The 15382-nt window shown below is 35.4% G+C and overlaps 1 protein-coding gene across 1 annotated transcript in view; it reads right to left on the bottom strand.

Annotated features, from left to right (window-relative positions):
• Positions 1-11370, bottom strand: part of SEC63 (SEC63 homolog, protein translocation regulator) — a 53547-nt gene extending 42177 nt beyond the window's left edge. Inside the window, exons 1-4 of the mRNA XM_006777247.2 lie at positions 11262-11370; positions 10402-10501; positions 5493-5607; positions 3772-3884 (exon numbers count right to left, since the gene is read on the bottom strand). Of these exons, the coding sequence (XP_006777310.1) occupies positions 3772-3884; positions 5493-5607; positions 10402-10501; positions 11262-11370 (437 nt within the window). The remainder of the gene's footprint in view (positions 1-3771; positions 3885-5492; positions 5608-10401; positions 10502-11261) is intronic.
• Positions 11371-15382: the final 4012 nt, after the last annotated feature.

Here is a 15382-nt window from a genome sequence, read left to right as displayed (position 1 = left end):
GTGATGGGGGGTCTACACCTCTGGCCGAGGCATCAGGCCTGGGTAAGAGGCAGAGCCAGCAATCGGAGGGGGCTGGGGGCAGAACCAGTGATGGGGGGAAATGAGGGTCCCCTGCCCAGGCCTGACGCCTCTGTCAGAGGCGTCAGGCCTGGGCAAGGGGCCGATCCTGCGATTGGAGGGGGATGAGGGTCAACGCCTGAGGGCTCCCAGTATGTGAGAGGGGGCAGGCTGGGCTGAGGGACACTCCCCCCCACCCCGACCCAGTGCACGAATTTCGTGCACCAGGCCCCTAGTTAATTAATAATAATCTCTCCAAAACTGGTACCATATTCTTAACAAAAAAAGAAGAAAAACACCTATAAAAGTCCATTGCTGTGAAAAAGGTCATTAGCACTGTACTGAGATCACAATTTTCTTCCTAACCCAGGCAATATGAAGTGACAGAGTGAATATACTTTTTAACACCTAAATATAAATATTACCTATGAGCTGGGCAATAGCTAAAGGCACAGAGTGAGAGTGGTTTTATTCCAGGTTCCAGTGTAGATGCTAAGAAAACATTAAAATAAAATTTTATTTCCTTCGAACACTTTATAATGTTGTTAAGGGAACAAGGCAGAAATATACCAAAAAAAAATTAATAATAAAATAAGAAAGGCTTTCTTGTAGATTAGTTGGCAAAAGATTATGTTTATGTACAAATCCAATTTTGGTCCTATTTCTATTTCCCAAAATATATGTACTTAAGATACAATGCAGGTTCTAGTCAACCAAGTTCCAAATTGAAAGAGAGAATGCAGAAGTACCTTTATAAAATAGCAAAAATTTTCAACAACTTGAAAATATTTTAGAACTTATCGATTTGATAATTTATAAAAATAAGTATCCTGACATCTTTAGTCCTTATTTAACTGTATCTCTACTTACACTATTTGAACTAAGGTCACAATAAAATACAGGAGCCAATGGAAAGCCTAATTAGAGAGATTTCAAGTTAATAAGAAATGGTGCTAAGATTCTTTTCTGTTGAGAGATGTTTCTCAAAAAAGTTTGCCCCAGTTTCCTTGTACAACTGTACACCCCACCCAAAGCTTCAGCTATTGTTTCTCTCAATATTCTGTCTTCTAACTAGATTCTTTTCCACAAAATAATTATCTCTGACCCCTCTGCCTTTCTGTTGATGGCAGCACAATAAACTGCTCTGTTCTCTATTCAATGCCCTCAGATTTTGCAAAATAAAGCACAGCTCACATAATAGAAGCACTTGATTTTTAACCTGCAACCATACCTGATTATAATTCTTATTAATTCATTCATTAAACCAACTTGTACAACCACTGTGATATGCACCATGCTGGATACTCAAATAAAAGGATTCATCAACTTTTTAAAAAGTCAGTGATTTCTTTGCCACTTACTAGTGCTTTAGTATAATACCATTCCTAAGACTTAGTCTCTAGTAAAGATATAAACAAAGAATCATAAATTTTCACAGGAAAACGTATAAATATGCTAAAGAGTATGAAAGAACATGCTATAAGTGATTTGTTAATTCATATAAGTTTAAACAAGCCCAATAATGCTAACATAATGTTTTTAATTCAATGAGAATAAAGTTTCCTAAACATGATTATATCCCTTAACTTTGGAGGTAGAAGGTTGTATCATAGATCCAAGTATAAATTTAATGAAATCTGGGCCTCTTTTGCTCTGGAATATATACACATTTAAATATATACATAAAGCCCTGGCCATTATGGCTCAATTGGTTGGGTGTCATCCTGGGCACCAAAAAGTTGTCAGTTCGATTCCTAGTCAGGGCACATGCCCAGGTTGCAGGCTCCAACCCCCAGTAGAAGGCATACATGAGGCAGCCAATCGATGTTTCACACTCACATCAATGTTTCTCTCTCTCCTTCTCCTTTCCTCTCTCTAAAAATCAATAAAAAATTTATATATATAATATTCTGTATACAATTTCAAGGACCCCAGATTATAAATCTGATCTAGAGAATGCTTTCACTAAATTATATATTCGTGACACTAAGTGGGCTATTAAAGCTAAGTTACATACTCATGTGTACAAACACATGAAAACATATTTTTAAACACTGGAATAGCTTTAAGGTTACATCTCTGCTGCCCACTTGTTAGAAAGTAGCTTGATCCTAGGTTTTATATCTGAAAGTCAAATCCCAACAGAAGAAAGAAACAGAAAATTGAATAGTTTCTAACTCCTCAAAAATAACCAGACCACCTTTTCCCCTCTAAGTTAAAAATCTGGTATGAAGAAATAGGAATGACCCATCTAGTTTATTATAATGGACAAATACGGGAAGAGAAAATATCCTGAATAACCAAAGCAAATTCTAAAAAGCTTTATAGATCAAAGCCTATAACTTTTGCATTCCAAAAGCTGCTTGAGTTATACTTAGGCTGCTAGAGTTATACATAAGATGGGAGCTTCAATTCAATCAGTCAGAACTTATATTTGGTAAAATGTACAGTTTTATCAAATCTAGTTATACTTGTACAAGTTACAAGATCTCAAAGTCTGGGTCCCCTAATCATTTACTTCTCAATTTGTGTTATATAGATCATCAACTAAGACATCTTATATACAAAACATTCTATATCTCGATCATGTAACTGAGTTAAAAATGAAAGGCCACATTATATTCTTCTGTACTTTTTAGAATAGTGATACATAACAGTCAGATTCCCAGTAACTTCAGAACAAATTCAGAAATTTGAACATGTTACAATACCTGAAGATTAAGGCAGAAAAAAAAAACTGCACTAAAATTAAAACTACTAATTAAATAATACTGTCTATCTGATTTCCTCTGAAATCTTCAGTTCTTCTGAAAACGGCAACTAAAGCACTGTAATACTTGCACAATTAAATTCTTGAAGGAGACACAATCAAAAAAACGGGGAAAAGGAGACACCAATAGAAAGACAGTAATTTGAAGGACATTAGCTGTACAGAAAAGAAAAAAGTGGTACGGACTTCAGATGCTCCTGAATTACAAAATCACATTCATATAGATAACAAGCAATCCACAGGAAAGGGGGAAGAAGAGACACAGTCAATGTATTTTTACTGAGAACATAAGTAAGATAGTATGTCCCCAACTTTTGTCAGTTTGTTATTATATCTGAGTATCCTAATATTTACTTATATTTTATGTCACTGAATCCTCAAAAAACAGACATCTTATTTGTATTTTACTCTTTAATTCAACATAAGAGCTATGTAGAGATATACCTATCACAAGTCCTAAAGAATCCAGCTAACCTTTAACTCTTGTAATAGTAATGCTCAAGGAATAACTACTTCTGATTGTATATACTCTATCCTGTTTCTTCAAAATTAAATTGGTCTTGTAAAGAATTTAAATGAGACAAGCTACACTGCCAAAACAAGAGAAATAAATCTTACCTAATAAAAAAAAACTAGAAATGAAAATGGGAATAAGTATATCCTCTTTTAATTAGGATGCTTAGAAAAAGGTCAATTAACACATCACTACTTAATCTAACCAACTTCATATGGCAAATGCACTCACTACTCTAAGTTACTTAAAATTAAGGTTTTAGTTAGATTACCATTTTAGCTCTGCCAGGCAGTTCTATAAATGACAGACTCTGCATATGAGGTCAACATTTAATAAAAATGTATGACAACTATTTTATTTACTAATTTATTCAAATAGAAAACTATCTTTACCACTCTTAAAAATATGTAATGAATCCTATGATACTTACGCTGCATAAGCTTTTGCTATCCTCATGAACATAACTTCATCACCCCCTTTATCTGGATGATATTTAAGTGACAGCAAACGATATTGTTTCTTAATTTCTGTTACTGTTGCCCCCTAAAAGGAAAAGGTTTGTTTTAGTAAAAGCAAGCACAATGCTGTAAAAACAAAACCCATCTCATTTGGAACTTACAATATTAAATACTCAATATTTTCAGAAAGAGAAAATGAATTTTTATCCTATATATTTTGTGCCATAAATTCCACCCCATGTACTTTTTAAATAAAAATATACTTATTTTGTCTGATATATTTATTATATTGAGCACCTACTATGTGTCATGCAGTACACTAGGCACTGATGATACAAGAATGAAACCATGAACAGCACCGATTTGAACTACACAAGTTCATTTATGTATACATGGATGTTTTTGGTATTCGAGGATTTCACATTGTGGAACCAATTAACCGCAGACTAAAAATACTGTGATGTGAAGGACTATACAGTCAAAAGCTACACTCGAATTTTTGACCAGGTAAGAGCAGCACCTCAACCCCCATGCTGTCAAGAGTCAACTGTAATGATGTATTTAAATAAAATAAAAGGATTGTCACATTTAAATATCAAAGAATGATCACGGTAAATTAAGTCTGGCTGAAAAAAACCTCCAATCAAAGCTTACCTTCCTTTCTAAGAAATAATCTGAAGGATATCTGGTTTCATCTGCTTGTCAATATTTTAAAATTAAGTAAATACTTAATAAGCTTACTTTAGTTGTTTCCTATTAGATTCTCTTTCTATTAATAAGTTTTTCATGACTTTCATAGCATCAAATTGCCCCCAAACCTTTTAATTTTTAAAATTCCTTAATGATCATGATCATCACAATGAAAGAAAAACAAATTATAGAAATACTTTGCTTCTAACAAAGCAGAAAACTGGAAGATAAACACATTCCTTACTTTGTATTATATGAATCTCTGGGTCAAGTCATCTACTAGTACTGAGCAGAGACTAGAAGTAAAAGAACTGGTTTGGGGAAAACATGGAAAGAGCACTAGATTTAGCTTGACTCCTAAGAAGTTATAGGATCCTGGACAACATACCAATTTTTCAGGTCCCATTTTCACCATCAGGAAAAAAGGCTAGCTGATCTCTAGCATTCATTTCAGTTCTAACTTTCCACTGATATACCTAAAAGACTAATTTTCTGTTGGGACCCAATAATCAAGTTCAATTAATCAATCAAGAGATCACCCAATGGGTCACCCAAAGTTAATGTGAATTTCTATGACAATGACACCGGTTCTTTAAAATACATAAAGAGTTAACACTCTACCTTAGTGTCAACTAACACAGGGACATAAGATTTTAATCATCCAACTAACATATATAAATCTCCTGGTTTTAACTTTGCATTAACCCATCTTACACATGTGTTTTAAAAATATACCCACTCACTAACTTTCCACCTGATCTTCAAATATTCTTACATTTTAGTAATTACAAATCAATTCTTAATAGGATGGCAATCATCTGTAGCTTAAAAAACATATGTACATTAGAATAATAAATAATGGATTAGATAGCTCATTTTAATAAAAATTTTAACTGACCACAGTTTTACTTTTAGGCACAGTCCAATTTCTTTTAGGACATGGACTTACAGTCTTTTCATGGGATCATTAAACTAATGTGCATTATATAAAAATACTACTTACAGGATCCAAATTTAATACTTCATAAGGATTGTATTCCTGATATTCTCGGTCGGTTTTAGAAACTTTGTACGCAAGGAATAAGAATAATGCCCATCCTGCAAGCAGAATTATTTTCCTGTTTAGAAAAAAGATAAGTGAAATATAAATAAATACATCTACATGGTTTTCCTTTAAGAGTCATTATGGCAAGATCAAGGCATAAAACAATCTGAAGTGGTCTCATAACACTATGCCACTGACTCAAATTCTAAACTCCTGTTATAGCAAGAACAGTGTCTTTTTCACCTTTGAATTCTCTAGAATACTGTATAATGCCTGTCATTTCATATTCTCAGTTACTACTTGCAGAACTGTAAGTACCAAATTCAACTTATTAATTTATTGGACTATTACATTCAATCAAAATACATTAATGCCAAGAATTCAGTAAACCATTTAATATAAAAAAGAATTGTTCTTGACCTTGCAATAACACTTTTAGAAAAACAAACTACAAAAAATAATGGGTCAATTGTGCAAAGATAAATATATAACCATGTTTATAATGGTAAAACTCTGGAAACAACTTAAGTGTCCTTTAATAGGAAACTAAGTAAACAAAGATAGAACCACACAATGGAACATTTTTTAGCCAATAAAGATATAAAAAAGATGTACATACTAGTTTTTAAAAAGATATAAAATAATAATTAATTTGGGGAAAAACTAATTTATTCTCTCCAATATGTTCTGTTTAGTGAAAATATTTTAGAGATTATTACCAGTGTTGGAGAGACTAAAGAAAAAAGGAGCTCTCACACACTCTATACTCTGAAGGAATATCTGGCAATAAGGTATCAAAAGACCTAAAGAAGTACATACCCTTTTAACTGTCCATCTACTTTACTTCAAGAAACTTAAAAGGAAATAAACTAGAATTAAATATATAAAATATAAAAGGGTGGTTACAGATATAAATAACAGCAGAAAACATATATGCACATAAATGCCTATCAACAGAGTACTAGACAAAAAAATTAACAGTGAAACACTGTATATCTATACAGTGAAACACTACCTGGCCACTAAAAACTTGTGCACTGGAAGATTATCTACCTTGTGTTATTAAATTAAAAAAACCAACAACACAGCTTTCAAAGCTGTATGTACATGTAATATAATCCTATTTTTGTAAATAAGTTTATTGCAAATAAAAATATAGAAATGTAAATCATCTTAATAGTGGCTATCTTTAAGTGATGAAATTGATAGATTTATGAAATATCACAATCTGTTACACTGAATAGAAATTGTTAAACCAAGACAAAAAGAATCATAGGAGGCCTAATAAAAAAAAAAATTGGGGTGGCCTGTCTTCAAAGACAGAAAGAAAATGTTCCATGTGTTTAATCTCTCTTGTTAGGAACCTAGCTTTGGAATGAGACTCTATAGAATCTAGTTCCAACCCACCTGCTTACCTCTATCATGCTGATTTTTCAAAATCCCCTAAGCTTGTCCCACCACCACACTTTTCCTCTCTTGGATCTTTCTACCTAGAATTCCCATTTCACATCTCTGCCTATCCAAACTCTATTTCATTCTTCAAGACTCAACTCAGGTTATTCACCCTCCAAGAAGCAGTCCTCATCAAGGGGGAGACCTAACCACTGTCACAAAAAAGTAGAAACCGTGACTTTCCTCCTCTGACTCGATGCAAGCTCCTTGAGCCCTGGATATGATCTTAATTCAGTTTTAACTAACTTCAGAGTAGCTTAAACAGTTAGCACTGAGATGCAAATATATTTCCATCTGGTCAAAATAACGCTCTACTCTTTATTAAGAGCATAATAAGTACTGCAAGCTGCTTTCCACACTATCTATAGGCCAAAGAAGAAAAGGGAGCCCTATCTGGAGTGCTCCCACTCTTACCTGGCTACCTAGGGAGAGGTACTTATGAACAGAGGCTCTGGAACAAAACTACCAACTAAGGCCAAATCCCTGCTTCACCACTTATTAACCAAGAGATCTCAACAAGTTGCTTAGCCTTTTATATCTCAGTTTCCAACTTTTAGGGTAGGTTTGAGAATCAACTGAGATTAGGTATGTAAAGCACCTAGAAAGTGCTTCAGATATCATAAATAATTCATACTAGCTATTGGCTGTTATTAGTAACTCCACCCAAATCTCAGCTCAGACCTCATTATTCAGGGACACTTCTCTGTGTAGAGCCAGAGTTATAAGCCATTCCTCTACTCCTTCATGGCATCCCCCTTACTAAACTCTATTATTATTTGTTTACTTAACAGTATCCCCCAAGACTGTAAGTAGTTGAAACATGTCTACTTATTAATCACAGTATATTGGCACCTAGCATAATACCTGACATATACATAGTAGGTGCACAATAACTATTTATTGAATTAAAATAAAAATAATTTAAAATAATAATTTTAACTCAACTCCAAAGTTTGCTAATTACCCCAATATCTAAAAGAACACATGAAAATATACTTTATTCCCACACAAATAACTCCGCATTTTCTTTTTTTTTAAATATATTTTATTGATTTTTTACAGAGAGGAAGGGAGAATGATAGTTAGAAACATCGATTAGAGAGAAACATCTATCAGCTGCCTCCTGCACACTCCCTACTGGGGATGTGCCCGCAACGAAGGTACATGCCCTTGACCGGAATTGAACCTGGGACCCTTGAGTCTGCAGGCCGACGCTCTAGCCAAGGAGCGAAACCGGCTAGGGCTCCGCATTTTCTTTTACCAATTCTCCCAACAGGCTAACAAAGGTCAGAAAACAAAGATAAAGGTGAAATTGTAAGCCAGATTTAAAAGCAAACAAGGGCAGAAGGAAAAGGAAACAAAACACTTAGGATATGTTATGCCCCTTGTTAGATGCTTTACTTGTAGCATCTGGCTCTATAAGCCAAAGGGAGGAGAGCAGAGGCTCAAGACAGAACCCACCAGATTGATGAAAAAAATTACCACAATCAATAAAACCCTGGTCTAATTTCCCAAGCCAAAGCAAAGGTGGAAACAATAAACTGCATCATGCTCTGTGACCAATTTTTTTAGAAAGCATGTTTGGTTCCTCTAAAACAGTGGTTCTCAACCTTGGCTGCACATTAGAATCACCTGGGAATCTTTTTTAAAATCCTGATTTCTGGGCCTCATCCTGCAGAAATCCTGTTTCTCTGTTATGGGGTGGGAGCACAACATTAGTAACAAAGAAACAGAATTTCCAGAGGATGAGGCCCAGAAATCAGGATTTTAAAAAGATTCCCAGGTGATTCTAATGTTCAGCCAAGGTTGAGAACCACTGCTCTAAAAAGATAAGCATTTTCACTACAGTGGGGCCTTGACTTACGAGTGTCCCGACTAACGAGTTTTTTGAGATACCAGCTGTCTCTCTGCCGATTTTTTGCATTGAGTGGACAGAGTAATTTGAGTTAACGAGCCCCTTAATGAGCTTGGTCTCATAACGAATTAAACTCATAAGTCAAGGCCCCACTGTATATATAGAGTCAGTAATTAGTTAACTTGTGAAGTCTTGTATTTTTCTTAAGCACACTTTAAAAGTTATTTTGGAAGCAACTTTCAGAAATTAGAGTATTACACAATGACTGCTTAATTGTAAAAGAATACTTCAGGGCTAAGTAGCAAAAAAGGTTTTGATGTTTCTGACCTTATCTAAATTGTTACCAGTATCAATGTAACCCTTCCTTACTTGAACATCCTTTAATCTGTACTTCCAGTTAAGGAAATCAGTTTATTAATCACTGAAGAGAATTTCACAGAGTTGGTCTGCTGTTTTTTTCTTGAAAACTAAGGTTCAAATACCTACAAAGTGTTGACCAATTTTATTATAAAGGATTGATGACTTGGGGCAGCGGTTCTCAACCTGTGGGTTGCGACCCCTTTGGGGGTCGAACGACCCTTTCACAGGGATCGCCTAAAACCATCAGAAAACACATATATAATTATATATTGTTTTTGTAATCAATCACTGTGCTTTAATTATGTTCAATATTTAACAATGAAAATACATCCTGCATATCAGATAGCTACATTACGATTCATAACAGTAGCAAAATTAGTTATGAAGCAGCAACGAAAATAATTTTATGGTTGGGGGGTCACCACCACATGAGGAGCTGCATTAGGAAGGTTGAGAACCACTGCCTTAGGGTGAAGATCCAAAGCCTATGCTCTAAACCGGCATATCCCATAGCCCACTCAAGGGGCCAAAGAGCCGCATGTGGCTCGCAAGCCTCAGTTTGCCAACCACTGCCATAGCCTCACAAAATCAAATAGGCTGACTCAAATTAAACATGGTAATGGCCTGTTTAAGCAGATAGGCCTGCCAAAACAAAGAGTAACTAGGTCTCCAATCCACCACTTCTAATTGTATGATCTCACTCAAGTAACCTCATTATTTTAGTCTGTTTCCTCATCTGAGAAAAAGCAAAAACATCTACCTTGAAGTTAATATAAAACCAATGAGATAACTTACAAGGCCCTAGCACAGCACCTGGCATACAGTATGTGGTCAATAAACTTTATCACATGAAATTCAAACTTGATCATGTCACTTCCCTGCTTTTTTAATAATCTTTTAAAGATTCTTCTATGTCTTTAAGACAAAAATTCAAATACTGACACAAGATGCACAAGGTTTTCCTTTAAGATTTGACTTCTCTTTCTCCCCTTCTCCTTTGAGTCAGAAGCACACTCTCTCCTTTCAATTTATAAACAACTCTGTTCAGACACCTCTCAAATTTAGTATTCACATCTTAACCATACTAAGGTCACAATTTCTTTACAGATACATGTTTTATTCATTATTATACACCTATTTTAGACGATACCTAGCAAAAAGTAAACACTAAATATTTCTTTATTGAAACCAATTACTTACTTTATTGTAGGAATAATATTTGGCTGGGGCTTTAATAACCGTAATCGATACCACATACATCTTCCATATACTTTTCTGATATTCTTTAATCGAATTTGCTCTGTCAAAAAAAATAAGGGGATAAGTTAAACCATTTTTCACAGTAAAGGCAAAACCAGAGTTAATACCATACTAACCTTCATTACCATGCTAATACTTTATTGGCACAAGAAAATACTGCCTACTTAAATAACATTTAGGAAAATTTCACAAGATAGGTTAAATTTTCTGCCACTTAGAATAAATGATCTATTTGGGAAATTTTATTCAACTACCAGGGAATCATTTTCCACGTGAGACCTAAATACTTCTAATTGAAATATGTAAAAACTAACTTGAATCCAAAATACTTAGTCACATAATCAGTAACTTCTGAGATATTCTCTCCTCCTTTCCCTTCTACTATAGAAAGAATAAAAAGTATAAAGTAATTGAAGTATGTGGTTTATTAAGGAAGCTAGGCAGAAATTATATTCTTCAAACATGAAAGTAATTATATTAAATTAGAAAAGTCACCCAAATCCATAAGATGTTAAAATGAGTCCATATAAGTTATGACAAAAGGCATTATTGTAGTCCCCAGGAAAAAATTGAAAAGAAATTAAACCAAGGCCAAAATATCATGTAGAGTTTTACTATAATAAAACTATAATCACTTGATTTGGATAATGCTCCCAACTTAAAAAGTGTTTTAAGTTTTAAAATAAAATACCCTTTCACAAAAATGGCATGCAGAAAGCAAAGAAAGAAGCAAGGCCGAGAAGGCAGATGCTATAAGTCATCCACAGCCACACACACAAAATTATCCACATGTTATTCACCTTCTGGTAGCCCAAGACATTCCAAAAGCAGCCCAAGTATCCTCAAAAGAGCAACAAGCTTGACCACTATGCCATCATTGGGTTCCCCCTTAGTACTGAAGTCAACCATGAAAATAGAAGACAAAAACACACTTGGGTTCACTGCCAATGTCAAGGCTAACAAGCACCAGACCAAACAGACTGTGAAGAAACTCTATGACAGCCCTGGCTGGGTGGCTCATACAGTTAGTTGGAACACCATCTCATACATCAAAATGTTGCAGGTTCGATTGCCGATCAGGGCACATACAGCAGGCAACCAATTTATGTTTCTCTCTCCCTTCCTCTCTCTCTAAAATCAATAAAAACATATCAAGTGAGGATTAAAAAAAAAACAAAAAAAAAGCTCTATGACAATGACACAGCCAAGGTCACACACTACTCAGGCCTATTGGAGAGAAGGCATATGTTCAACTGGGTCTTGACTATTTAGGATGCTTTGGATGTTGCCAATAAAACCAAAGTCATCTAAACTGAGTCCAGCTGGCTAATGCTATTAGGAAACTACAAAACCACAGTCCTTAAATAAGATGTCAAATAAGTAAAAGAACTTTATAGATAATAGAATGCTTCAAAGCCACCATGTTAAGAAGTCCAACTATCCTGTTAGCACCATGCTTTGAGATAAGCATCCACAAGGCAGCTTAGCTATATGGCAGGAGCTACCAGAACCAGATATGGTAAAGGAGGATCCATGTAGTTGAAAGGGAGGTGGCAGAAAGGGAAATCTGCAGGAAGACTGACCAAATAATATAGGAGTGAGCAAACGTGGATATAGCTGTTAGTATACAAAACACAGTTTATTCTTGTATATTATTACTGTTAACCTACTTTTTCCCACCCCTCTAGAAGTAACTGGAAGCAGTTTTTCACTGTCAGAGAAGGCATACACACACACACACACACACACACACACACACACACACAGACAGAGGCCCGGTACACGAAATCCGTGTACAGAGGTGGGGGAGAGGGGGGAGTGTCCCTCAGCCCGGCCTGCACCTTCTCCAATCTGGGACCCCCTCGGGGGATGTCCGACTGCCGGATCGGGCCTAAACCAGCAGTCAGGCATCCCTCTCACAATCCAGGACCGCTGGCTCCTAACCGCTCACCTGCCTGCCTGCCTGATCACCCCCTAACTGCTCCCCTGCCAGCCTGATCGCCCAACTGCCCTCCCATGGCGGCCTGATCGCCCACAATTGCCCTCCCCTGCTGGCCTGATCACCCACAACTGCCCTCCCCTGCCATGACCCACCTCCTCTACCAGGACCAGCCTCCTCTACGCACAGAGCCATGCAACCCCCAGGCCTCACCATGCAGAGTGGCCGCTGGGCCCCACTTCCACTGTGCACACAGCCATCTTGTGACAGCCATCTTGTGATGACGTGAGAGCTATTAGTATAGATGTGTGTGTGTGTTATTGGATTAGAATTGAAGGTCTCAGTATGAACTAATATTTTTTAATACAGAAGTAGCTCAATACACATACATACATATTCCCTAGCTCTATCTAATAAGTTAGGCTAGAACACTGACATCTCAATAGTAGTGAGCACACCTAGCACTCAGATCTTGGCTTCTAAATATCTTTCTCCATTAAGAGGAGCCAGGGATCCAAGTATATTCCTACACAAACATTACAAAAGAAAAAAGAATGATTTCACAGTGGGGAAATGGGCTAAATAATTCCCGCCCCCACTTTACCCCAAGATGTCTTCATCATAATACCCAGAACCAGTGAACATATTAACTTACATGGCAAATGGGACTCTACAGATGTGACTAAATTAAAGATCTTGAGATGAGGAAGTTATCCTAGATTATCTTGGTGGGCCCAATATAATCACAGGGGTCCTTATTAGAAGGAGGCAAGAGGACCAAAGACAGAAGCACTGATAGGGCCTCGTGCAGGAGGCAACCAATCAATGTGTGTCTCTCACATCAATATTTCTGTCTTTCCCTCTCTTCCACTCTCTCTAAAAATCAATGGAAAAATATCCAGGGGCGAGGATTGAAAAACAAAACACACCAGACATTCCAAATTCAGGTACATTCTACAAAATAATCTTTAAAGTCAAGAAAAAAGCTGAAGAATTGTGCTGCACTTAAAAAAACTACAGAAACGTGTCAACTAAATGTAATGTGTAATTCTGAATTGGATCTTCTACTATAAAGGACATCAGTAAGATAAGTGACAAAACTTGAATGGGATCTGAAAAGGAAATGGTAATACTGTTAATTTTCTGAATTTCATAATTAAATTATGGACACTTCTGAAAATATCACTGGTGATTTTTTTATCTGTATTTCATTAAATTAAGCCTCCACAATCTCCCATTTTCAGGCACAAAACCAAGGAAACAATTGATAAGATTATAAGAACAATGCTGAAGTCTATTAGCCAGACAGCCTGATCTATTCAAAGAAATGATATTTTCCCAATGTCTCTGGCCAAAAGAAAAAAGTACACATGGTTTTCAGCCTCCACAGTCTTGTACAATATGTACATTATGTCTCACTCTTCCAATCCAAAAATTAAAATTCTTAACCTTTTAAGAGAAATTTAAGTTAGTCAGTAAGTATTACAAGGTATGGTTTATCCCACAGTACAATGACATAGACACTTAAAAGAATAAAAAAAGCAGTTCACTTTTTAAACTTCCAGTTTATGAAATTACTAATTTCATGGCCAGTAAAAATTATGTTAGTAATATCATTAACATATGATATAGTTTAAGAAATTATCCATATTTATAGAAAAGGGAAATTACAAGGTCATAAGACAATTCTAGTTTAAAAAACAGCATAATAACATAATATATTATAATTGCTCTCAGCAGTTGAACGTAAGGTTATATGTCTGTGGGAGTAGTTCAGGTTTAGGGGGGGGAGCCATTATGGTTGTGCTATACAGTGCCTTTGCTAAAACAGTCACATCCATCTGGCCATGCCATGATAATCTGCCAAAGTGTAGTATAGCTGAATGAACTCAGAGCACCATATTCCTAGAACCCAAAGAGCTGAAAGAATGGTTATCCAGGTCTGAAGTCTTCAAACCTGCCTGCCTGTTTACCACAAAAATTTCATTAAAATCATGTACCTTCTTATAAATTTCTAATTTGGCATAAAAAATGTTTCATCGTAAGTTTGAAGAGTTGCAAAAGATGCCATTTCTGACATAAAGCTGACATTTTAAAATAAAATAGTTCCATTGCTGTTAAATGTACCAATGGCATCTAAAAACCATAGTAATTTCATACCACCATCATCCATTTACAAAAATTCATGAACAAGCCCATCATTCTACCTCCCCACATAATTGTATCCTAACGTACTTTCACCCTGGTAAGACATTTCTTATAACACTGACACATACTTCTCAAAATTAAGTTTTTAATCCCTGTGACTACTACGGTTTTCCAACTTTATATTACAAACATTTTCAGGCCTTCAGCATAGCTAAAAAAAATATTAAAATAAACACCCTTCACCTAAATTCACAGATTTTGCAGCTTTGACTTTAACTCTAGCTCCCACTTTCCCTCGCCCTCCTTTTTATCTGAATTATTTTAGAGCAAGTTGCAGACATCAAGACATTACACCTATAAATGCTTTGGCACATATCACCAAAGACTAATTACATATCATAAGTTTATATATCATACTTAAGTTTAACATCTATAAGGTTTTATGTGTTAAAATATCTGACACTACGTTTATGGTATCAAGGCAACATAAATATTACAAATTGATAAATTATTAAAAGTAAAATATATATGCTTTCACTCATAAGCAACTTGTAAATATTCTATATGTCCAAAAAGAGTTAAAACTGTAAATACTATAACTTATTTTTTTTTAAAAGTACACTCTTGCCCATATGGCAAAATACAAGACAAAGACAAAATGGCTTTATCTTCTACTTTAACCATATTTTGCCAAAACTTAAGGTTGCAAATTACCTTGAATCATTCAATTTATAGAAAATATATGCTGTGTAACCTAACTGGCAAAAGCAGTCCTAACTGTTAAACCAATTAGGCAAATGAAACTTGGTAAGAAAAGTCTAACTTCATTTTTCA

This window comes from Myotis davidii, unplaced genomic scaffold (genome assembly GCF_000327345.1).
Source record: "Myotis davidii unplaced genomic scaffold, ASM32734v1 scaffold68, whole genome shotgun sequence".
In the NCBI taxonomy this organism is placed as follows: domain Eukaryota; kingdom Metazoa; phylum Chordata; class Mammalia; order Chiroptera; family Vespertilionidae; genus Myotis; species Myotis davidii.
Note: the sequence above shows the minus strand (reverse complement) of the source record. Positions and strands in the feature narration are given on the sequence as shown.